The following is a 22,838-nucleotide window of genomic DNA, read 5'->3' as shown; positions in this document are numbered from 1 at the left end:
TTGCATTGGTTTCTCAATATCTTTGTGGGCATGCTGGGACTGGGCTTTGAGGTTTCTGCCTTAGGGGTGGGAAGGAGGGGGAAGGGCATTCCAACAGCAATTTTTTTTTTCCTTCCCAATTTGGTTGCTGGGAACAGGGGGTAAGTGAATTTATATCCATATTATGACCTGCTCCTGGTTCTCTACAGAAATACATGTAGAGGAACTCTGACATGACAGTGGAATCCAGGTTTTAATGAAAACTACAACCAAGGTCCAAGTATTTGAAAACAGAGCAAAGTCCAAAGGGCATTTGTCACATTAAGCAATTCCAAGTCATATTTTAAATTACTCCCTTCCATTCCCAGATTGTTTTTTCCCCAACACCTGCCCTTGCTGCTCCTTTTTTTTTTTTTAATGTATTAGGTATATTTTATTTTCCTCTCATTCCTATTTTTCCTCCAAATATTTCTACAGCTCTCTTCTTCCTGCTTCCTCCTTGCTGTGGTGGCTGGGATGCTTCTCCCATGATATTCTGAATCTAGACTGGGCTGTTCTCTGTTAAACCAATCAATTACGACCTTCTCTTAACAGGTGTGTATGTAAATATGTTTATTAAGAATAAAAAAAATTTAAGTGCCTTTTTTCTGGAGGGGTTGAGGAGAGGGTGGGGAATAGGGGAGAGGGTTTATTCTAAAACCTGCCTTTCAACATGGTATATCTTGGACTGACCAGAAAGTCTCTTATAGCCAAGTTATAAGAGAGAAACCCTACTAAGTCCAACAGTATGACTACAGTGCCCCTCCACTTACTAGCCAACTTGCAGTTTATGTAATAGGGTATGGGGAACTCTTCGCTTCTGAATATCATTTATTGTGGAAGTGGTACACGTAAACCCTCTAGATACTTGGATATTTACCCTTAGTTGGAATATGTAAAGAGGTAAAAATGTAGCCTGTTCAGAGCTTTCTGCAGGATTAACAGAGATGTAGGAAGTTCCAGCTATTTATTGAAGGTTAGAATACGAACTACTTCAAGGGTTAACTTTGTAACTTAATATAATGCCCCTTTTCCTACTCCACAAAGAGATGTGAAGGTCACTGAAAATATTGCCTTTTTGCACGTAGACTTTTTTATTCTGTTGCTTTCTTGCCTCTGTTAGCCAAGGCACACATTCTGCCCTCAATATTGTAGTATAGTTTTTAAAAGTAGAAAAGTCCCTTTATAAATGTATTCAATTTGAGGGCCTTAGTTTTCCTGCCTTTGATGGTGGGAATTCTTTTTACTGCATCCATTTCTTATCGGCATTTTAATTTAGCATATTCATTTAGTATATTTTGCCACCACTCCAGCAATTTCAGTGTTCAGATTTGGGAGAGGTTAAGTAAGATCTGTACTGCCCCCTTATCTCAGAGGTGGCTTGCCCCTGCAGGACAGTGTGTGCTTGTCTATACTGTGGAGTTACATCTTTCATTGAGTTGATGCCAGCAAATTTTTCCAGGGGAGAATAACCTAATTTTAAACTCATGTCATGACTACAGCCCTTAGGCACATTCTCTCTTGGATCTAGTTGCACTTTTCCTTTCAATAGTTATTTCTGGTGGGGTGTTAAAGAGGGTAATGGGCAAAGGATCCTGCTTGAACAGACACACTGGTGGTGGGTCCAGGCTTGGTGGTGGCTCTCTTTCTGTGCTGCAGTAAAACCACGAGAGGGCATCTTTGGCTCTGGGATTAATAATTCATCTGTCTTCTCTGACCTGTGACCTTTTCTCTCCTCTCTCTTACCTTTTCCCGGTAGTGTGAAGTGAGGGGGGCCTTCTCCCTCCTTCCTCCTCCCCCTGTGATCCACCTTCCCTTTTTACCCTGCCCTGCGGCGGCTCTGCCCCTTACCTTCATGGACGACTCAGAGGTGGAGTCGACCGCCAGCATCTTGGCCTCTGTGAAGGAACAAGAGGCCCAGTTTGAGAAGCTGACCCGGGCGCTGGAGGAGGAACGGCGCCACGTCTCGGCGCAACTGGAACGCGTCCGGGTCTCACCACAAGATGCCAACCCGCTCATGGCCAACGGCACCCTCACCCGCCGGCATCAGGTAACCCCTCTCTCCATCAGACCTGCAGGTAGGACTTTGGCATGGTCATAGAGAGACTATGATCCTTCTTGGGAAGCTACTCTCCTCGTGGTTATGGGCTGTCCAGTGCCCATACCTCATGATAACCTTTACAGGGGTGATAAATACTGATTAAGAGATAGGGAATATTGCTGCTGTGCTGAGTTGGGTGGACTTATCTCTAGAAGCATCCATCTGACTTCTTGTTTGCTGGAGTGGGGTTTCTGGGTTGGGATGCAGTTCTAGTAATGGCAGATCATATAATTTGAAGCTGTACTCAGGTTACTTGTTTTTTTTCTTGTGTGTCCCCCAACCCCCCATATCAGAAATTCAGGAAATTAAATGCCTGCTTAGTGATTGGGGAAGTTGGGCATCTTGTATTCTCCCTCAGAGAACAGTTTGCTCAGAAGGTGTGACAGTGTTCATCAGTTGTGTATTCCTGCTCCATACTCTTTTTGTTGGCTGTGCAAATCAGTTCTTGGAGGAAGGGGTCACTGTTAATTCTTTTGGTTAGAGTTGGAGAGGGAGCATCGTGCTGCTGTTTAACCCAGATAACCACAGGAGCCAGTGGTCTCTGGGTTGGCTGACTCTGATGTGACTTGGGAGAGTTGGTGTTAGAAATGAGAAGTATCTTGTGTTTCCTATGGTTTCTGTAGTCTGACTTCGCTGTGATGTAATCTGTCTGAGGTTTTGTGTGTGTGTGTGTGTGTGTGTGTGTGTGTGTGTGTGTAGTAGGCATTGCCTGATAGACTTCATTTTAAGAGATCTCTGATGGGAACTAAGAACAGTGCTCATGCTCCAGTAAGTCCTTTCATTGATTACTTACTTATTTTTTAAGATGGAGAAGGTCCCTCATGCTAAGGAGCATGTTGAGTGAGAGGATATAATTCCAATTGGGGATGATCAGGAATTTGGAAGCAGTGTGTTTGCAGTGTTCCTAGGGTTTTTATAGGAACAAGAATAGAGGGTTAGGGTTGAGGGAGGGGTATGTATGGAAAAGGAGAGCAGGACTGCTCAGCCTTGGCCGTGGTGGGGAATTCCAGGACTTAGTACATGGATTCTCTCTCTCTCTCTCTTTCTCTTTTATTTTTAACTTCTGCTCAGCAATGAAACCACACCCTTCCTTCTTCCTGAAAGTAATGTTTAACTTCCTTTCCCTACAGCACTACACTCCCTATGTAATGGGAGTAGGGTGGGGGAAGAGTCTCCCAAGGTGGCTGGATCTCACTGTATTCTTTTTGAAGGGGAGTAGTCAAATGTATTTTTACGTAGTATAATGTTATTAGATTATTTCCTGCTGTTTAAGACAGAGCAACTTAAGAATGACATTTTTTAATGTGTTCTGTGGCTCTAATAATTGGTGATGAAGATACTGAGACATCTGCTTGAGGGGAGTTGAGATACTTGTTTTCTTTCTACTTGGAAAGAGAAACTCATATTTCTTGCCTCTTTCTTTAAAAAGTTTCCTGGTATGGGAGTTTCCAGTGGTTGTAGAGCATGAAGATGCATGAAACAATAAAGAAGGCTTTTGGAAACCCCCCAACCTAGGCTTTCCAAGTTTCCTTATGTTCTTATGGCTTTCCAAAAAGATTTCGTGGGGAACTTATCTGAGTCTCTGCTATTTATTCAGAAAATAGGTTTTGCGTACCTATTATGTGCCAGGCACTGATCAAGGCACTAGGGAGACAGTGAACAAAACTGACCAAAACCAAAACACACAATAAACCTCTGCCCTCATAGAGCTTACGTTCCTATGTTCCAGAGACCCAGTCTGCCAGAGTTCTAGGCCCGGTTCCAATTTTGAGGTGTTAAGTCTAAGGAGTGATGTGCTTCTTTTATCTGTACTGACAGAAGGACTCCAGGCCACAAATGTCTTCTTGAAAGGCCTTTTCCTGTTTGGAAAAAAAATCATTTGTGTTTGATAGAGCAAAAGAAGGCCACAAAATGAATTGTCTTCTTGTGGGCTATGTTTCAGAACGGCCGGTTTGTGGGCGATGTTGACCTTGAGCGACAGAAATTTTCAGATCTAAAACTCAACGGACCCCAGGTAATTCTTTTGGCTCAAGGTCTGGGTTGCTTATTCATATCTTTCTTACTTCCTCAGCTTAAGAGCATATTGGTGTCTTCTAAAGTGCCTGGCACATTGTAAGCTCCCGTTAGTTTCTTTCATTTAGGAAAATTGAAAAATGGAGTTTCAAAGTATAAATGTAGGTTGTTTTTTTTTTTTTAATTGTACTCACATAATTTTTCTTTTTTCTTTTTTTAACAGAAAAGAAAAAGGCGTGGAAAAATGCTGAACATTAGGAATTTTTTTTTTTTAGTTATTTCTGAGATATACATTTTAAAGTAATAACTAGAATTATGACTTATAACATTATACCAGAACATATAAGATTTTTAGAAATTTCACGTAATGTCTGAAACATTTATATTAACATATTTCCATACAAATAACCCAATGAAAGTTTAGTATTAGTTGTTTTGTTTTTTTTTTTTATACTGCAGGTTCTTATTAGTCATCAGTTTTATACACTATAAATGTAGTTTTATTTTGGAATTAATTGTAATGACCATTGATCCAGTATTTGATCTCTCAATTACTGCATCCCTTTTCTAGAATGGGCATGGTTCTACTTTGCAGAAAACCATGCCTAAAATCTGGCTGATCTTGAGCCTTAAGCATATCTGAAGAATAGCATAGAGCTATTCAGAAGATAGCTCTTATTGGGATTTTCTGGTTCATCTTAAAAGTTCTTATTGGGTGAACTTTTTTTTTTTTTTGAAGGATCCCTCAGATGTAGATGTAGCTGCAGTTTAACACAGTTCATATTCACTTAGATGACTAGAACTGGGAAGTTATATCTGCTGTCTCTGTCACTTGGGTGTTGATGTAGCGACAGTTAACTCAGTTCCTGTTTGTTAAATGACTAGAACTGGGAAATTATGTCTTCTGCCCTTTTGTACAAATTCAAAAGTGGGGACAGGCACCCCACTAAAAATCCTGGGGCCCATAGAAGATGCAGTGTCTTTAGGGAGACAGTGCCTCTGATTGGGATGGATTGTTAGTATATATGGCTTAATAATAGCTCTTTCTTTTTTCTCTTTTCCATGTAGGATCACAGTCACCTTTTGTATAGCACCATCCCCAGGATGCAGGAGCCAGGGCAGATTGTGGAGACCTACACGGAGGAGGACCCTGAGGGAGCCATGTCTGTTGTCTCTGTGGAGACCTCGGACGATGGAACCACTCGGCGCACAGAGACCACAGTAAGCTAAGACTTGTGTAAGGTCTGCGATGATGGAGGAGTTCTTCCTATGGTCTTTATTGAGGGGAGGGGCTAAGCACTTAATTAGGGTGGATGAGGAGCCACTGATCTGTGGTAAAGGCATAAAGAAAGTGATCTCTGGGTAGACAGAGAAGATAGAAGAGATATGGGAAAATCTAATGGAATGAGGAAGAGAGTCTGCAGTAGCTTCCCTTAGAGGCATAGTTAACTGCCAGCGCAATTTTCCTGCCTGGAGAATTCCTATAAGATGGAGAGAAAGGTAGATGGTAGATTGCATGGCATTTCTAGGTAAAGCGAGCCGGGGGGTAGAGGTTTGTTTCTTTTCTTAGAGTGGTCTAGAATTTAAGCTTAATTTGTTCACTTCATTAATTTTTCTTTTCTCTCTCTTTACTTGAAGGTCAAGAAAGTGGTGAAGACGGTGACAACACGGACGGTCCAGCCAGTCTCTATGGGACCAGACGGGCTGCCTGCAGATGCCTCATCAGTTTCGAACAGCTATATCCAGACTCTGGGTCGTGACTTCCGCAAGAATGGCAATGGGGGACCTGGCCCCTATGTGGGGCAAGCAGGCACTGCTACCCTTCCCAGGAACTTCCACTACCCTCCTGATGGATATAGCCGCCACTATGAAGATGGTTATCCAAGTAGCAGTGACAACTATGGCAGTCTGTCCCGGGTGACCCGCATTGAGGAGCGGTATAGGCCCAGCATGGAAGGTTACCGGGCACCCAGTAGACAGGATGTCTATGGGCCCCAGCCCCAGGTTCGGGTAGGTGGGAGCAGCGTGGATCTGCATCGTTTCCATCCAGAGCCTTACGGGCTTGAGGATGACCAGCGTAGCATGGGCTACGATGACGTGGATTACGGCATGATGTCTGATTACGGCACTGGCCGTCGGACTGGGACACCCTCTGACCCTCGGCGACGCCTCAGGTAGGCAAGAAAAAGGGAAGAAAAGGGTCTTTCAAAGACAGCAAAAGGGGGTAGCTCTTCCTTCTCCGTCTAAGTGCTTTTTGGGATCAGAGGTAGTTGTGGCCCCCTCGTCTGCCTGTTTTTGTGGAAGACCACCCTTTTCTTCCCTTTTCTGATTTTACTAAGTATTGATGTGCTTTTTTGTCTCTTTTTCGTTGTAGAAATCATATATTCTAATTATAGAAAACAACTTGTGATGGTTATTGGTCTGTGTTCTGAAGAGCGGCCTTTGTTTCTGTGCCAAGAGTTTCTATATTTTCTGCCTAAGATTTGACCCCCTTTTGGAGCCTGGTGTCTGAGGCTATGGAATATTTGTTCTTGTGAATTTCTTCAGCTTCTGGTTTGGTGTTAAGAACAAGGTTGAGGGTTTTAGGCCAGAATAGATAGTTAAGGGTATATATAAGAACCTTCGCTGTGATGGTTTTAATCTCAAGTAAAAACAAACCTTGATCTCACAAAAACCCTGACACTTTGTGCTTAGGTCCTTACATTTGATTGTAAAGTGAAATGGGGGTGGCTTCCTTAGAGGGTGGTACATTATTGACACTCTGAAAGGTCACTAATTCTGACTTTACTGTTTATCCCTGGGGATTCTTTGGTGATGTGAAAAAGGTAGTAATTGACGTTTGGACTGGTAGATGGTTTGCCTTGAAAAAATGCTTTAGAATGCAAGTTGGCAAACCTTTTCTGTAAAGGACCAAATAGAACTAATTTAGACTTTGCAAACAGTATATCATTTTTGTTGTATGTCGTTGTTCTTCTTTTTACAACCTTTTAAAAATATAAAAACCATTCTTAGTTTTGGGACTGTACAAAAAACAGGTTTGGCCCATGGGCTGCCAATCCTGCTTTAGAATAAATCAGAGACAGTGTTTTCCAGGCAAAGAGAAATGATAAGAATCAAGGGAGAAGATTTATGGATGTCTTAATGGTAAGGATATCCTAACAGCTGTTGCTGAATTTCTGTATGAGGTCATGACTTTCTAAAACAAATGCCTTGGTGCTCATTTTACTCATATTAGGTAGCTTTGGTGAACAGTAGACTGGGCTGGGCCCAGGGGTAGAGGCCTCATTATCTAAGCCTGAGTCACTCACCTTTCAGGTATCTTTTGGACAGCAAATCCAACTCCCATGTGACTCATTTTTTTATTCCTGGGGTGGAGGTGAGGGAGCACACCAGGCCTTAGTTGGTGCAACTTGGAGCAGTGGTAGATAACAGCAATCACCAAAGGAGTCTGCCTAGGGTGTTGGCTTCTTCTCTTTGTTGACAAGTCTGCTTTTTCTGACTTCCTCATTACTAGAGGGATTGGATCTAGGTGGGTGCTGGTGGCCAGGTCATTCTCTGTTGTCCCTTGCTGTGGCAATTGACATAAAGAAAGAGGGTTTGGGCTTGCTTCTTGGGTTTATTCCAGGGTGATACTGGACTTGGAAACCTGCTTGACTAGCAAGAACATTTGCTGCTTCCTGTTCTGGGGCTAGGAGAGTAATACAAGGTCAAACGAAAACAGTAAGGCAGAATGATTTGTAGAAAAAGCACCGAACCAGAAGACCTTGGTTCTAGTTGTGCCTTTGCCACTAGCTATGTAGTCTTAAGCAAGTCATTTAATCTTTCTGGGCACAGCCTTGTTATTTGTAAGACAAAGGAAAGAATGTCATGATCCACTTGTAAAAATATCTTGAGTGACCAAGATCTTCTGTTATGGTAATTGTTTTGTAATTGCTTGTATTAAAATAATAATAAAAGTAAAAACATCATCACTACAAAACTAGATAAGCACACCATCCATTGATAAAGAACTACTGTTAACATTTTGATGCTTTTCCTTTGAGTTCTTTTTCTTATACATGTAAACACAGTCTGACTTTATTTTTTTCCCTACTGAAATGGAATCTTACTTAATATGCTGTTTAGTTGCCTACTTTAAAAACTCAGCTATATAACCTGTTTATTTTGTTTCACTGATATTAAAAAATAGTGATTTTTTACTAACTGCTTTGTCCATTTAAGTCATTTTTGAGTGGTTGATGTTGACAGCTATGAGGCAGGCCCTCTGCTCAGGCTAACCTTGAGGGTTTGGTGACAGTGGGAGTGGTTTTGCGGAACAAACGACTGGCTTATTTGGAGAGTTCCACACAATGGATTCTCCTCTCTCCTGTGGGAGCCACAGAGTGAGATGAGCTCACAGATAATGGGTCTCTTCCTTCCTGGTGGTTATGAATAAATAACAGTGTGACAGACTCACCCTCTAGTGGTTGTTGGTAGTACTGAAATAGGAAGCAATATTTCTGGTTAGATGTTTTTCTTTACCTTCAATTGCTCTGTCTATTCCTTTTCATAGTGACTGGGTATCCCAAATGTGATGGTGGTCAGTAGTGTCTATTTTGACAGAATTGGAAGTATTGGCTTTAGAAACTGGAGACTAGAAATTATGTCTCAAACACTTTTGTTGAGTAGCAGAGATGACCTTGGGATGAACTAGTGCAAACTAATGTTCAAGCTTATACCTCATCAATACCAAAGCCAAGTCCTCACATGAGGTATTGAGACATCCTTTACTGCTTTTACTCTATCATCTCTTTTTTAATAATTTCCAAAATAGGGTAAGGAGAGACTTAAATGTGAAATGTGTTTAAGGGTCTTATTCCACCAGCTCTTTCCTGTGTGTAAATGCCTTATTTTCCCTTTAGCCTAAGGCCTTGTGAGAGCTGTTCTCAGATATTGTTCGCTAATTTCTGTGGTACCAAGTCAGTTGGTTTCATTAACTCTGCTGTCTGAAGGTTTATTTCAGTCTCTATTCGGAGAAGTTTAATAGGTGTCAGGTATCATTCAAACGCTAAGCAGTCAGGATTTGGTTCTTTTTTGTGATTAACTATCCGAATGCTTGTTGCTCCTCCAAGCTAGTAAACTTCACAGAAAAAAATGGCAGTTTTAATCTAATTGCAGATGCCTGTAGGATTATTGTCTTATTTCATTAAGAAAAATTGATCAGTATATTTTTTATGCAAAGGAGAGATAAGATCTAGTGTACTAGAGCTGGGGTTACTCATTCCTTGAAGATGAGGGGTAATGGGAGCCCTCCAAGAAACCAGGCTTAACAACTTAATGTATTCCTTTTTTCTTTTTGGTTCTTCCAACACTGCAGGAGCTATGAAGACATGATTGGTGAGGAGGTGCCGTCAGACCAGTACTATTGGGCTCCTTTGGCCCAACACGAACGGGGAAGTTTAGCAAGCTTGGATAGCCTGCGCAAGGGAGGGCCTCCACCCCCGAATTGGAGACAGCCAGAGCTGCCAGAGGTGATAGCCATGCTAGGATTCCGTTTGGATGCTGTCAAGTCCAATGCCGCGGCATACCTGCAACACTTGTGCTACCGCAATGACAAGGTGAAGACTGACGTTCGGAAGCTCAAGGGCATCCCAGCACTGGTGGGGTTGTTAGACCACCCCAAAAAGGAAGTGCACCTTGGAGCCTGTGGAGCTCTCAAGAATCTCTCTTTTGGGCGCGACCAGGATAACAAGATTGCTATAAAAAACTGTGATGGTGTTCCTGCTCTTGTGCGATTACTCCGAAAGGCTCGTGATATGGACCTCACCGAAGTGATTACTGGTGAGTTCTAAGGGAAACTGCTAGGTTAGGGTCACTGTTACCCCTTAGACATATTGAGAGCTAGAAGGATTTCTAGTCCTTTGACTTTTGATTAAAGGCTGTGGCCTTTGGGTCAAATCCATCTCGCAGATTTGGATCATGCAAGGTTTTCCAGATTTTAAAGCATTGTTTGCTAATGTTTTAAACGCAGAAGATTTCATTTAAAATTCCAGATTCTTGCCTTCTATTTTAAACGTGCGGGAACTGGTAACAATGGATCTGTTTTGCTACCTGGCAGTAGTTGGTCTGAGCTGATTGGGGCATGTGCTCTCCAGTTCGCAATAATTTCCAACATGTTATCTCAGACCAACTGCCAGCACCTAGGAAGTTGTCTCCCCAAAATTGAAGCTGAGTGTCAGCTGGCACTTAACCCATATTCTTGTAATTTCTTTTAAATATCTGCTTGTCCTGACTCACCTGCCTGGCATGTATAGGCGTTTATGCTTGTGGTCCTTGCTTTAGAAGAGTGGTTTTTCAGATTGTGGGTCATACTCCATTAGTGTGTATTGAACACAACTTTGTGGATCACAATCAGCGTTCCAAGAGAAAGAAAGAAAAAAAAGAAGTAGCATAGATCATTAGTTCTCAATTGGGGGTGATCTTGCCCCCCAGAGGACATTTGCAATGTCTGGCGGTGTTTCTGGTTGTCATAACTTGGGGAGGTTGGGAGGGAGTGCTATTAGCATCAAATGAGTAAACGCTGGACATACACTAAACATTTAATGTTGGGCAGGACAGCTCCCCACAACAAAGAATTATCTGGCCCAAAATGTCAGTGGTGCTGGGATTGAGAAGTGGGTGTAGATAGCCTACAGGGTATGGCTTATAATAAGTATTGTTTTATGAAATCTTACTTCATGCTATGTATGTTTGTACTGAGCCATAATGTACAATATATTTCTTATTGTGGGTCACAGACTAAAGCTTGAATATCATTACAAGGTATTTGGTCATTGGGGAAGACTGAGAAATGTTGGAATAGGGGATTCTCTTTGGCATTCTTCAAGCATACTGTCTTGGGTGCTGGAGAGCTGTCTGATGAGTTGTCTCTGCCAGGAACCCTGTGGAATCTCTCATCCCATGACTCAATCAAAATGGAGATTGTGGACCATGCACTGCATGCCTTGACAGATGAAGTGATCATTCCGCATTCTGGTTGGGAGCGGGAACCTAATGAAGATTGTAAGCCGCGCCATATTGAGTGGGAGTCTGTGCTCACCAACACAGCTGGCTGCCTTAGGTAACATAAGGGTTCCGAGAGTATGAAGATTGAATTTTTGAAGACTAACTTAAATTGCTTTTAAAAAAAGTTTAAATTCCTTAGCCTGTCATTCAGCCTCCATTCCTATTTGAATTGCATACTATGACTTCAACCTGTTTTTCTACCTTTGTCACTACTCCCTTGCATACCATATATGCCTTGTGTGGGGAACGGCAAGTAAACCACATATCTTCCTCACTTCTATGCCTCTTTGACTTTGTTCATATAATTTGGTAAACATTTGTTCAATACCTACTGCACGTAAGGCAGTCGTCTAGTCCTAGGCTTGTGTGTACCTGTGTTCTTGCCTTCAATTATTTGTATTTCAAGTCAGGCTGCGATAAATGCAACAAATGGAGTACAAACTACTAGAAGGATAGAGTGAGGAAGAGCTCTTCCTCTGTCTGCAATGCCTTTCTCTGCTTATTTATCTTTTGAAGCTAAACTCAAGTGCTTTTATTTCATGTAAGTTTTCCTGATTTCTTTTTCTAATACCCTGTAAATGTGCAATATATTCTTTCTCTCTTTGGAATATACCCCTATGTGCTCTGCCCCTATTCTTCATTTGTACTTCCATACAAGAAGAATCTATTCTGTCTTAAATTATTGTTGTTGGTATACTTTATTTATACACCCCCCTCCCTGGCCTGGTTATAAATGTCCTGAAAGCAGGAACTGTTTTATTCAACTTTCTCTCAACTCCAGTGCCTTCCTTATAACAGGTACTCGTTATTCGCTACAGTGAAAAGAAAAGATATTAAGGAGGCTTGTAGATGTTAAGGATATTAAGAGAGGGTTTCTGGATTTTAGTCACCTTGAAGCCTCTCCTTTTTCCCTCAGGAATGTCAGCTCGGAGAGGAGTGAAGCTCGCCGGAAACTTCGGGAATGTGATGGTTTGGTGGATGCTCTCATTTTCATTGTTCAGGCTGAGATTGGACAGAAAGATTCAGACAGCAAGGTAGGTTAATGGGTGAGAATTCCATTCACAACAACCATGAGGTACCCATAGTGCAGACCTATCATCTCAGGCTTTCAAATAACATTAGATACCTATACCAGCCCCTACTCCTTAAAGTGGGTGTTCACCATAGACGAAAACTGTTTTCTTTAGAATTTCCTTCACCTGTATATTTTAAAGCTGTTTAGCCATACTTCCATTTTTTTCTAATTAGGAAAAAAGAGTGAGCCTGAGCTTTGTGTTAACACACCAAATGGTAGCAGAAACCTTCTGTTAGCCTGAGGCTACAAGAATTTTGAGAAGCGTGGGCACTTGAGGTATTGTGAGAGATGATGAATTGGGCTGTGCTTTTGAGGATCAGTATTTTAATACGTGAATCATGGAAGCCTGTACTTGCTAGAAAATCACTATAGTCATTCTCTTCTCTCATTGAACCTTGTATTTTGTGATCCCAAGCTTGTGGAGAACTGTGTTTGCCTCCTTCGGAACTTGTCCTATCAAGTTCACCGAGAAATCCCACAAGCAGAACGTTACCAAGAGGCACCTCCCAATGTTGCCAACAATACTGGGCCACATGCTGCCAGTTGCTTTGGGGCCAAGAAGGGCAAAGGTGAGTCTTGGTTCCTTGTTCCTTGCTCTTTAATGTAGGATGGGGAGAGGAAGGAACACTTTTAGCTTTAGGTACAAAATATTTGCTGAGCAGTACAGGAATCAGCCTAGTCAGGGATGTCTTTTTGCTCTGCTGCTGCTTCCCCTGTGTCGTGTGCTTCATGGTGGTGACGGTGGTGGTGGTGGTGGTGGTGGTGGTGGTGGTATTATTATCAGTAATTGGGCAGTGAAGGCCGAGAACTCAACTAATCTGGGGCCTTCTCCCCCATTCCTCCTTTGTGTTTCCTGTGTTTTTCTTTTCCTCTCCGCTTTCCTGCTTATTTTCCCATGATCCTGTTGACATCTCTCTGCCGCATTTTTCTTCCTTCATTTCTCTCCTGTACTTTCCACCTTGGGTGATGCACTGGAAGATGAGTGGTTCTCCAGAGGTGAGTGGAATCTTTTAAGGCGCTTACCTACTTCTAATTTGCATGTTTTGGTTTTAGCTTCCCTGGTATTTCTTTGCCTAACCCTTCCCTGTGGATGCATGTAGGAAAATTCAGTTGAGGATGGCCACTGAAACAAGTTTAGCTCTTCTGAGCTAATGGCTCATGGCATGCTATTTCTGGACAGCAGCCCCAGTTATCAGAACTCAGGACAGCAGCAACAGTAGTGGTTATCCTTATCTTACTCATGTGCTGCCTGTTTTCTGTTCTTGTATCTGGGACAAGCTGGGGATCCTGGTTTTTTGTTTGTTTGTCTGTTTTCTTGTTTTACGCCCCTCTTGATGCATCTCTGATCCAAAGATTTTGACTGAAGAATAAAAAAATATACTGGGTGGACTCTTCCCTTTCTTAAACTTTTTACCCCTTCCCCCTTTTTTTAATTTCCAAAGGGAAAAAACCCACAGAGGATCCAACAAATGATACAGTGGATTTCCCTAAAAGAACTAGTCCTGCTCGAGGTAAGTTATCTTTTTCTTCTCAGGCTCCATAGTCCACAGATAGGTGTTTGGCAGCCTAACAGGCTATACAGTACGTTCACTGTTCTGTCTTCTCTGACTTAAGGATTTGAAGTGATGACAAAAGTATTTGGAAACTAATAACAGTAACTTTCAAAGGACTTCTTGTTATGGCAACTATTCAGATTACTTGAGGATAAGGACCTGATGGTAGTCTAGACCAGAAACTTAAGTACCCTAAGTAGCCACTAGTTCTTGGGACTCAAACTTTACTTGTTATAAGAAGTCTCTTTATCACAGTTTGGATCTTTATATTCATCAATATGGTGAGTCCAAAATTCACAGCTCTCCGTGGATATAAAAATTTAGATGTTATTAAATCTGTGAGAGCCCCTTTCACTTAATCATAGTTCAGGTGGGCAGAATGTCTCAATTAAGTTAGAAATAATTCATTTGAGATGAGGAATCTAACTCTGAGTGCTATCGATGAGTAAATGAATCCCTTGAGTGCCAAGCAAGGTCAGAGTAAACTGTGGGAGAGAAGAGGCTAGGAGGAGGGAGAGACAGGAGTTGCATATGAGTTGATATCTGTTTTGTTCTTGCCGTGGTTGATTTATTCTTAAGGCTACATCTGACTGCATCAGATGTAGTAGTCAGATCTCTCGAGTTTGCTGTTGGGTGGGTGGGAGGGTTTAGAGAGTCTACTGGTATAGGAGCATAAACCCATTAATCCAGAGTACTAACACTGGACTTCAGCCAGCCAGAGCCTGGTTTGTAGGTGGTACTGATAAGCATCCTCTGCTTTCTTGTCCTTTCTCGTGCAGGCTATGAACTTTTATTTCAGCCAGAGGTGGTTCGGATATACATCTCACTCCTCAAGGAGAGCAAGAATCCTGCCATCCTAGAAGCCTCAGCTGGGGCCATCCAGAACTTGTGTGCTGGGCGCTGGACGGTGAGTACCTTTTACAAAATGGATTTGGAGATGGGAGGACTTACCTAACTAGTTTGCTACCATTTGTAATCTGTTTACTTCTTTCCATGTGCTACTTGTAGTATGGTCGATATATCCGCTCAGCTCTGCGTCAAGAGAAGGCTCTTTCTGCCATTGCTGACCTCCTGACCAATGAACATGAGCGGGTCGTGAAAGCTGCCTCTGGAGCACTGAGAAACCTGGCTGTGGATGCTCGCAACAAAGAATTAATTGGTGAGGAGCTGGATGTTAGCCGTTACCTTAGCATCTAGTACAGCACCTTTAATCCAGCAGGTGCTAAATAATTTATTTGTTGAAAGGGCTGAGGAAGAATCCTAGTCCTCCATAGTCTGTGAATCTGGGGGTTGGAGAAGGTTATAGTTTAATGGTTCTTGGAAAGACAAGAGGTGCTGACTCTTCAAAAATAGAATAATAATATCTATTTATTGAGCATGTACTTTGTTACTAGGGATTGTTAAGCATGTCTGTATATTCTCATTTAAATGTCACCACTTTACAAGGGTCCTTTTTTTAAAATTTTTAAAAAATTTTTTATTAGAATAAGTAAACTGAGGGTCAGGGAAGTTAAGTAATTTGTCCAGAGTTAATATAGCTCATAAGTGACAGAGCCCAGTTTTTGTTTTTTTTAAATTCACAATGACTGTTCTATTAAGCTATAATAGTAGTATAATATTCAGTAGTATAGTATGCAGTGTACTATTTTCATTAGACTATCTGAATGGACTGTGTAGCATATTTGATATAAAGTATTCAGATTGTTTTTTTTTTTTTTTTTTTTTAATATTTATTTATTTATTTATTTATTTATGGCTGTGTTGGGTCTTCGTTTCTGTGCGAGGGCTTTCTCCAGTTGTGGCAAGCGGGGGGCACTCTTCATCGCGGTGCGCGGGCCTCTCACTATCGTGGCCTCTCTTGTTGCGGAGCACAGGCTCCAGACGCGCAGGCTCAGTAGTTGTGGCTCACGGGCCTAGTTGCTCCGCAGCATGTGGGATCCTCCCAGACCAGGGCTTGAACCCGTGTCCCCTGCATTGGCAGGCGGATTCTCAACCACTGCGCCACCAGGGAAGCCCCCAGATTGTTTTAATGTGACTGAAAGAATAAATAAAAGAATAGGAAGGACAATACATCCATGGCTATTCCAGGTCCTTTGCTCTTTTGAAATGATAATCCTACAGGAGAATGAAGTTGATTCATACGGATAGTATCTATACTTGATATGATCAGCGCGACTAAGTGTAGTGTTAGGCTCCTTAGAACCTGACTCAGCTTGTTCTCCCTGCACACATTGCTCCTGTCTTACCGCTGTAGGTAAACATGCTATTCCTAACTTGGTAAAGAATCTGCCAGGAGGGCAACAGAGCTCTTCCCAGAATTTCTCTGAGGACACTGTGGTCTCTGTTTTGAATACCATCAATGAAGTTATTGCTGAGAACTTGGAGGCTGCCAAAAAGCTTCGAGAGACACAGGGTATTGAGAAGCTGGTTTTGATCAACAAATCAGGGTGAGATTAACACTTAAAATTACAACTGGAAAAATTTGAATATGAGAGAGGGGTTGCTGGGAAGGGGCTTTCCCCTTTTGCTCTTTAAGGTTATTTTCCCTTATTTACATGGAAAGTATGAAGAGGTATTGCTCTTTTTTCTGTCTTAATGTTGATCCATAAATCGATAAGACTCTTACATCAAACATTTTTTTGTGTCACCGTTTGAGTTAAAATATGGGACTTGGTGAATACTTGATCTTGCCCGTTTTGGGATTTATATTCTTACGTTACATTACATTAGAGAGTACAAGTTCTCAGCTTCTTCCCTCGTCCTACATCCAAATTCCATCTGGTGTTACTTTCTCAAAAGGAACCGCTCAGAAAAAGAAGTTCGAGCAGCAGCGCTTGTATTACAGACAATCTGGGGATATAAGGAACTGCGGAAGCCACTGGAAAAAGAAGGATGGAAGAAGTCAGACTTTCAGGTAGAATAACTCTTGAGACCACGACTTTCACCTTTTTTTCCCCTTGGTCTCAGGTAATGCTTTTGTCTTTGTTTCTTCTATTTCACTGTCACACTGAGTCTACTTTTTTCTTTTTTTTCTTTTGGCGGCATGTGGGATGGTTCCCCAACCAGGGATTGAACCTGGGCCTCTGCAGTGAAAGCACTGAATCCTAACCACTAGGCCACCAGAGAACTTCCCCTGAGTCTACTTTTGCCCCAAGTCTCTGTGTGTAAAGAAATCATTTATTAACTTTTCCCCCAAAATGGTGCCTGTAGTTCATTTGCTGCTGAAATAGCTCTGGTCTTCCTCTGTGTCATAGCATAGTGTAAATAAATACCAGTGGTAATGAAGGATGATGGCCTTTTTGACTTTTCTCCAAATCTGCCTTAGCCCTTTGAAGGAGTTTGCCATTTTCTGAGACTGTCATTTTCTGAGACTGTATCTCCTTGATAGCATGAGTGTTTGATACCTTTGTAATCTGTTCAGAACACAAATAGAAGCCTAATATCCTAGTTTTGTTTCACTATATAGGTGTTTATTTAACCCTTACAAGTTACCTTTTGGTAAGAATTGTATTTGAGAATAAGGACCTAAAAGTCTGAGCCCATTAAGGAATAAGATAAGGGTGAATTCAGTACTCTGTGACATTATTGTGTTTTATGTTTGCCTCCAGGTGAATCTAAACAATGCTTCTCGAAGCCAGAGCACTCATTCATATGATGATAGCACTCTCCCTCTCATTGACCGGAACCAGAAATCAGGTACAGTAACTGGGGGACATACCCCTCTGCTTTTATTCCACTTCTGCTATTCTTCTGCTATTCTTTCGTTAGATGGCTTACCATCTAATGAAATAGGATATATTATTTCTGAATGAGCTTGTCTTTTGGTGGAGGAAGAGTAATACTTCACCTCAGGATTATAACCCAGAAGCTGGTAGACCTGAGCATTAGAAAATAAGACAGGCAGTTAGCCTGCGTGTGATTCCCCCATCTTTGCTGGTGGACTTAAAATGACCAGGGAGTGAACCCTACTCTGTTTTCTCTATTTAAGATATAGTTGGCACATAACATTGTATAAATTTAAGATGTACAACATAATGATTTGACATAATGTATATAGATAGTGCCTGACTTAATGATGGTTTGGCTTATGATTTTTCGACTTTGTGGTATTGCAAAAGTGATATGCATTCAGTAGAAACTGTATTTCACATTCTGAGTTTTGCTTTTTTCCCTGGCTAGCGATACATGGTGGGACAGTGTCTCACGCTGGGCAGCAGCGGCATCGGCTGCAGCTCCCAGTTAGCCGTGCAGTCTTGAGGGTGGACAGCCGATACACTCACAACCATTCTGTTTTTCGCTTTTAGTACAGTATTCAATAAATTATATTATGAGATATTCAACACTTTATTATAAAGTAGGCGTTGTGTTAGATGATTTTGTCCAGCTGTAGGCTGATGTAAGTATTGTGAGCACGTTTAAGATAGGCTGGGCTAAGCTATGATTGGTGGGTTAGGTGTATTAAAATGCATTTTCAACTTATATTTTCAACTTATGATAGATTTATCAGGATGTAACCCCATTGTAAGTCCGAGGAAGATCTGTATATTGCAAAATGATTGTTTTTCCCTTTTAAATTTTCATATAATACCAAGTAGTATGTGTTTACTGTTGAAAAATTAGAAAATACAAACCAGAAAAATGACAACAAAAAAAGTCACTTATTTCTGTTATCCAGAGATAACCACTGCTATCCTGTATCTTTTAAACACTGCCATGTGAGCAAATACATTTTTCTTCAAAAGACAAATCATATATTAAGTGCTCATTATAACCCTTATTATCTTTTTTTTTTTTATAAATTTATTTATTTTATTTATTTATTTTTGGTTGTGTTGGGTCTTCGTTGCTGTGTGCGGGCTTTCTCTAGTTGCAGAGAGCGGGGGCTACTCTTCATTGCGGTGCGCAGGCTTCTCATTGCGGTGGCTTCTCTTGTTGTGGAGCACCGGCTCTAGGCGCATGGGCTTCAGTAGTTGTGGCACTTGGGCTCAGTAATTGTGGCTCACAGGCTCTAGAGCGCAGGCTCAGTAGCTGTGGCGCACGAGCTTAGTTGCTCTGCGGCATGTGGGATCTTCCCGGACCAGGGCTCGAACCCGTGTCCCCTGCATTGGCAGGCGGATTCTTAAGCACTGCGCCACCAGGGAAGCCCTAACCCTTATTATCTTAATGACACTTGGGTTTTGCCTCAGTCCGGGTCCTTAAAGTGTAGTCTGAGGATCACCAAATCTGTTGACATTTGTGCTGATGGTGCAAAAGCAGCGGTGGTGCTTTATTGCTGGGGGCTGAGTGTAAACCAGGGCGATGACGCCAAACCAAACTAGTTGTTGTAGTCTTCATTGCCATGTACTTGCAGTTATAAGAAGGGCCAGTTTCAGGAGGGTAGGGGGAAAAGAAGGAGCCAATTTCACTTAAGAATGTACTTGATGGGGCTTCCCTGGTGGCGCAGTGGTTGAGAATCTGCCTGCTAGTGCAGGGGACACGGGTTCGAGCCCTGGTCTGGGAAGATCCCACATGCCGCGGGGCGGCTGGGCCCGTGAGCCACAACTACTGAGCCTGCGCGTCTGGAGCCTGTGCCCCGCAACGGGAGGGGCCACGATAGTGAAAGGCCCGCGCACCGCGATGAAGAGCGGTCCCCGCACCGCGATGAAGAGTGGCCCCCACTTGCCGTAACCAGAGAAAGCCCTCGCACGAACCGAAGACCCAACACAGCCAAAAATAAATAAATAAATAAATAAAGTAGCTATAAAATAAAAAAAAAAAAGAATGTACTTGATGGAACTGTAACAATATTAATTTTATTGTTTCTGCTCTTGAGTACACAGCTTTTTAATATCCTGTGTTGGTGATATAGGGAGTACTCATAAAGCACCCTGTAGCATACCAAAGCATGATGGTTATCTTGAGGAAATGCACTTGTGCTATTGTTGGAGTTACTAGGTACACTAACCACTTTTTTTTTTTTTTTTTGGAACACTATTTTTACTTAAAAAAACAGCAGACATTTTCTTGAAAATGCACGCAGTGAGCTCGTCAGTTTGAGGAAAAATAACTGACAGTACTTGCCTGAATTTTCAAGTGAAAATTTTAATTTTGGAAGACTTGTATCTCACTGTGAGCCTGGTAACATCCCAATAGTTAATATACTTTTTTTTTTTTTTAATTTATTTATTTATGGCTGTGTTGGGTCTTCGTTTCTGTGCGAGGGCTTCCTCTAGTTGTGGCAAGGGGGGCCACTCTTCATCGCAGTGCACGGGCCTCTCACTATCGCGGCCTCTCTTGTTGCGGAGCACAGGCTCCAGACGCGCAGGCTCAGTAATTGTGGCTCACGGGCCCAGCTGCTCTGCAGCATGTGGGATCTTCCCAGACCAGGGCTGGAACCCGTGTCCCCTGCATTAGCAGGCAGATTCTCAACCACTGCGCCACCAAGGAAGCCCCGTTAATATACTTTTAAATGAAATCAGTGGCGATGTTAATGAATGTGATTTTTTTGATATTATATCATGAAATGTGTTAACATTTAGAAAATCGGCGTAACTCTGTGAACCAGTATTTTCCAAGTGACCAGTGCATGATTTTCAAAATCATGCATGAGTAACTGATCCATTCAAAGTGTAAGACAGACCAATAGATATTAATTTAACAGACTGTGAAGAGAGCATTAGTTTGGATTCAGATTCCTTATTGCGCTAACCTTAAAGAAACTCTACTTGTCGAGTATTAGTATACTATCAAAGAATATCCACAATTATCTGAAAAGACTAATAAAAATCTCCTCCCTTTTCCAACTTCTTATCTGTGTGATGCTGGATTTTCTTTATATAATTCATCCAAAATAACATCACAACAGATTGAATACAGAGGCAGATATGGGAATCTAGCTATCTTCTCTTTAAAGATGTGCAAAAATGTAAAACAATGCTTTTTATTTTTTTAATAAGTGTGTACGTTTTATAAAGCCATCTTGAACAATTTGGTACACTATCCACTGTGATGCTACTAAATAAGAATCAGTTTGATTCTTTTTTTTTTTTTTTTTTTCTGGTGAGGAAAAAACATTTTTAATCATTTTTTTTTTTTAGAACAGTCTATTGGTCTTTTTTTTTTAATTTAATTTAATTTTTATTTTATTTATTTACTTATGGCTGTGTTGGGTCTTCGTTTCTGTGTGAGGGCTTTCTCCAATTGCGGCAAGTGGGGGCCACTCTTCATCGCGGTGCGCGGGCCTCTCACGATCGCGGCCTCTCTTGTTGCGGAGCACAGGCTCCAGACGCGCAGGCTCAGCAATTGTGGCTCACGGGCCCAGTTGCTCCGCGGCATGTGGAATCCTCCCAGACCAGGGCTCGAACCCGTGTCCCCTGCATTGGCAGGCAGATTCTCAACCACTGCGCCACCAGGGAAGCCCCTTTAATCATTTTTATCCTTTTTTTTTTTATTGGAGTATAGTTGATTGTAATGCTGTGTCAGTTTCTGCTGTACAGCAAAGTGAGTCATTTATGTTCATCCAAAATAACATCACAACAGATTGAATACAGAGGCAGATATGGGAATCTAGCTATCTTCTCTTAAACCAAACTTTAAAGATGTGCAAAAATGTAAAACAATGCTTTTTTAAAAAAAATTAAAAGTATTATTTATGTTAACGGAATAAGTTTATTGTTTTCTTTTAATGAAATAAATATTTAAAATAAATTTTAAATGAAATAAATATTTAAAAGCACTGTAGCTATTAATACATGTAATCTACACCAGTGAACATTCTTTGGATCCTCATAACTTCTAAGAATATAAAGGGGCCCTGAGACCAAATAATTTGAAACCTGCTGGCTTAGAGTGAATCGTTTCTTATGTTAGAGTCTGTAGGAAAGGGATCTCTTTGAGTCCCATGAGGGCTTTGTCTAGAGCCTAGCATTTGTGGTGGGTTCTTAGTAAAAATTTGATGGGAGGGAGGGGGAAGGGAGGACAGACTAGAAAGCAATTTTTATGAGTTTAGATTTTGAAGAGTTGGTTTTTGACCTGGATAACTTTCTGACTCCCTGTAGATAAGAAACCTGATCGGGAAGAAATTCAGATGAGCAGTATGGGCTCAAACACAAAATCATTAGGTAGGTGATGAATTCCTGCCTAAGGATATGGAGTAATCCGTATTATTATGTGGGATGAGGAGAACCATCTGGCTCTGCAGCTCTTTCCAGCACCCGCACCATTTACCTTCCTGGAAGAACACTGGCTGGACATCCCATTTGGAAGGATTCAAGGAAATGTAGTAAAACCTGATCTATCTGCCTTTTCCCACATTCCCAAATGCTCAGAGGTTAAAAAAAAAAATCTTCATATGCCTCCCCCGTTAATACAGAGTCAAGTGTGTGTCCCTAAACTGTTGCCCACAGCCTTTCACAGTCTGACGCCAGGTTCGCTCTGTCTTACTCTCCATATCCTCTGTTTGAGCCCACCTAGTCTACTTGCTATCCTGTCTCTTCAGTCTATACTTTTTTATTTTGCTCTTGTAATACCTCCTATTGGAATGTCCTTCCCAATTGCTTTGTAAATGGTCTTCATCCCCAAAGGCTTGGCTGAAGTCCTGTCTACTTTGTTAGGTCCTTCCTAACTATGGCAGCTCACCTCACTGTCTTCTCCTAATTCCAGTACCCTTCATAGATCTCTTCAGTTTAGCTTTATTATCATATATGATATATATTGCCTTCCCAGTTAGATATAAGTTTTTTTATGTCAAGGACCACCTGACCTTAATGCCTTTGGTAAAGCCCAAATGCTTCACCAAAGAGGTGCCTAAATCACATTTATCTGCTTAATACATATTTTACACTAGAGGGGAACATCATGTCTCTGTACTTCTTTTTTTTTTGTTTTAAACTAGATAACAACTATTCCACACTGAATGAGAGAGGAGACCACAATAGAACACTGGATCGATCTGGGGATCTAGGCGAAATGGAGCCATTGAAGGGAACGCCCCTGATGGTAAATTCTCTTTATATACTCTTGTCCTTCTAAGGCTAGTTCTGTTTTGAAGCCTGCA

The 22,838-nt window shown here is 41.6% G+C and overlaps 1 protein-coding gene across 7 annotated transcripts in view; it reads left to right on the top strand.

Annotated features, from left to right (window-relative positions):
- The window catches only part of CTNND1 (catenin delta 1), a 48,169-nt gene that overhangs the window by 22,434 nt on the left and 2,897 nt on the right, over positions 1 to 22,838 (top strand). For 3 of the 7 annotated variants that reach the window (XM_007196473.2, XM_057553526.1, XM_007196470.2), the window contains 18 exons: positions 457 to 573; positions 1,778 to 2,068; positions 4,062 to 4,133; positions 5,201 to 5,353; positions 5,771 to 6,306; positions 9,489 to 9,952; positions 11,048 to 11,231; positions 12,093 to 12,210; positions 12,667 to 12,820; positions 13,230 to 13,247; positions 13,694 to 13,762; positions 14,584 to 14,711; positions 14,813 to 14,963; positions 16,059 to 16,251; positions 16,604 to 16,718; positions 17,413 to 17,500; positions 21,841 to 21,903; positions 22,677 to 22,780. In XM_007196473.2, the coding sequence (XP_007196535.1) occupies positions 1,874 to 2,068; positions 4,062 to 4,133; positions 5,201 to 5,353; positions 5,771 to 6,306; positions 9,489 to 9,952; positions 11,048 to 11,231; positions 12,093 to 12,210; positions 12,667 to 12,820; positions 13,230 to 13,247; positions 13,694 to 13,762; positions 14,584 to 14,711; positions 14,813 to 14,963; positions 16,059 to 16,251; positions 16,604 to 16,718; positions 17,413 to 17,500; positions 21,841 to 21,903; positions 22,677 to 22,780 (2,805 nt within the window). In that variant the 5' untranslated portion in view covers positions 457 to 573; positions 1,778 to 1,873. The remainder of the gene's footprint in view (positions 1 to 456; positions 574 to 1,777; positions 2,069 to 4,061; positions 4,134 to 5,200; positions 5,354 to 5,770; positions 6,307 to 9,488; positions 9,953 to 11,047; positions 11,232 to 12,092; positions 12,211 to 12,666; positions 12,821 to 13,229; positions 13,248 to 13,693; positions 13,763 to 14,583; positions 14,712 to 14,812; positions 14,964 to 16,058; positions 16,252 to 16,603; positions 16,719 to 17,412; positions 17,501 to 21,840; positions 21,904 to 22,676; positions 22,781 to 22,838) is intronic. The other 4 variants (XM_057553527.1, XM_007196472.2, XM_057553528.1 and 1 more) reach the window with 4 other exon arrangements.

Source organism: Balaenoptera acutorostrata, chromosome 9, assembly GCF_949987535.1.
Source record: "Balaenoptera acutorostrata chromosome 9, mBalAcu1.1, whole genome shotgun sequence".
Taxonomy (NCBI): Eukaryota; Metazoa; Chordata; class Mammalia; order Artiodactyla; family Balaenopteridae; genus Balaenoptera; species Balaenoptera acutorostrata.
This window is presented reverse-complemented; position numbering and strand designations above follow the sequence as displayed.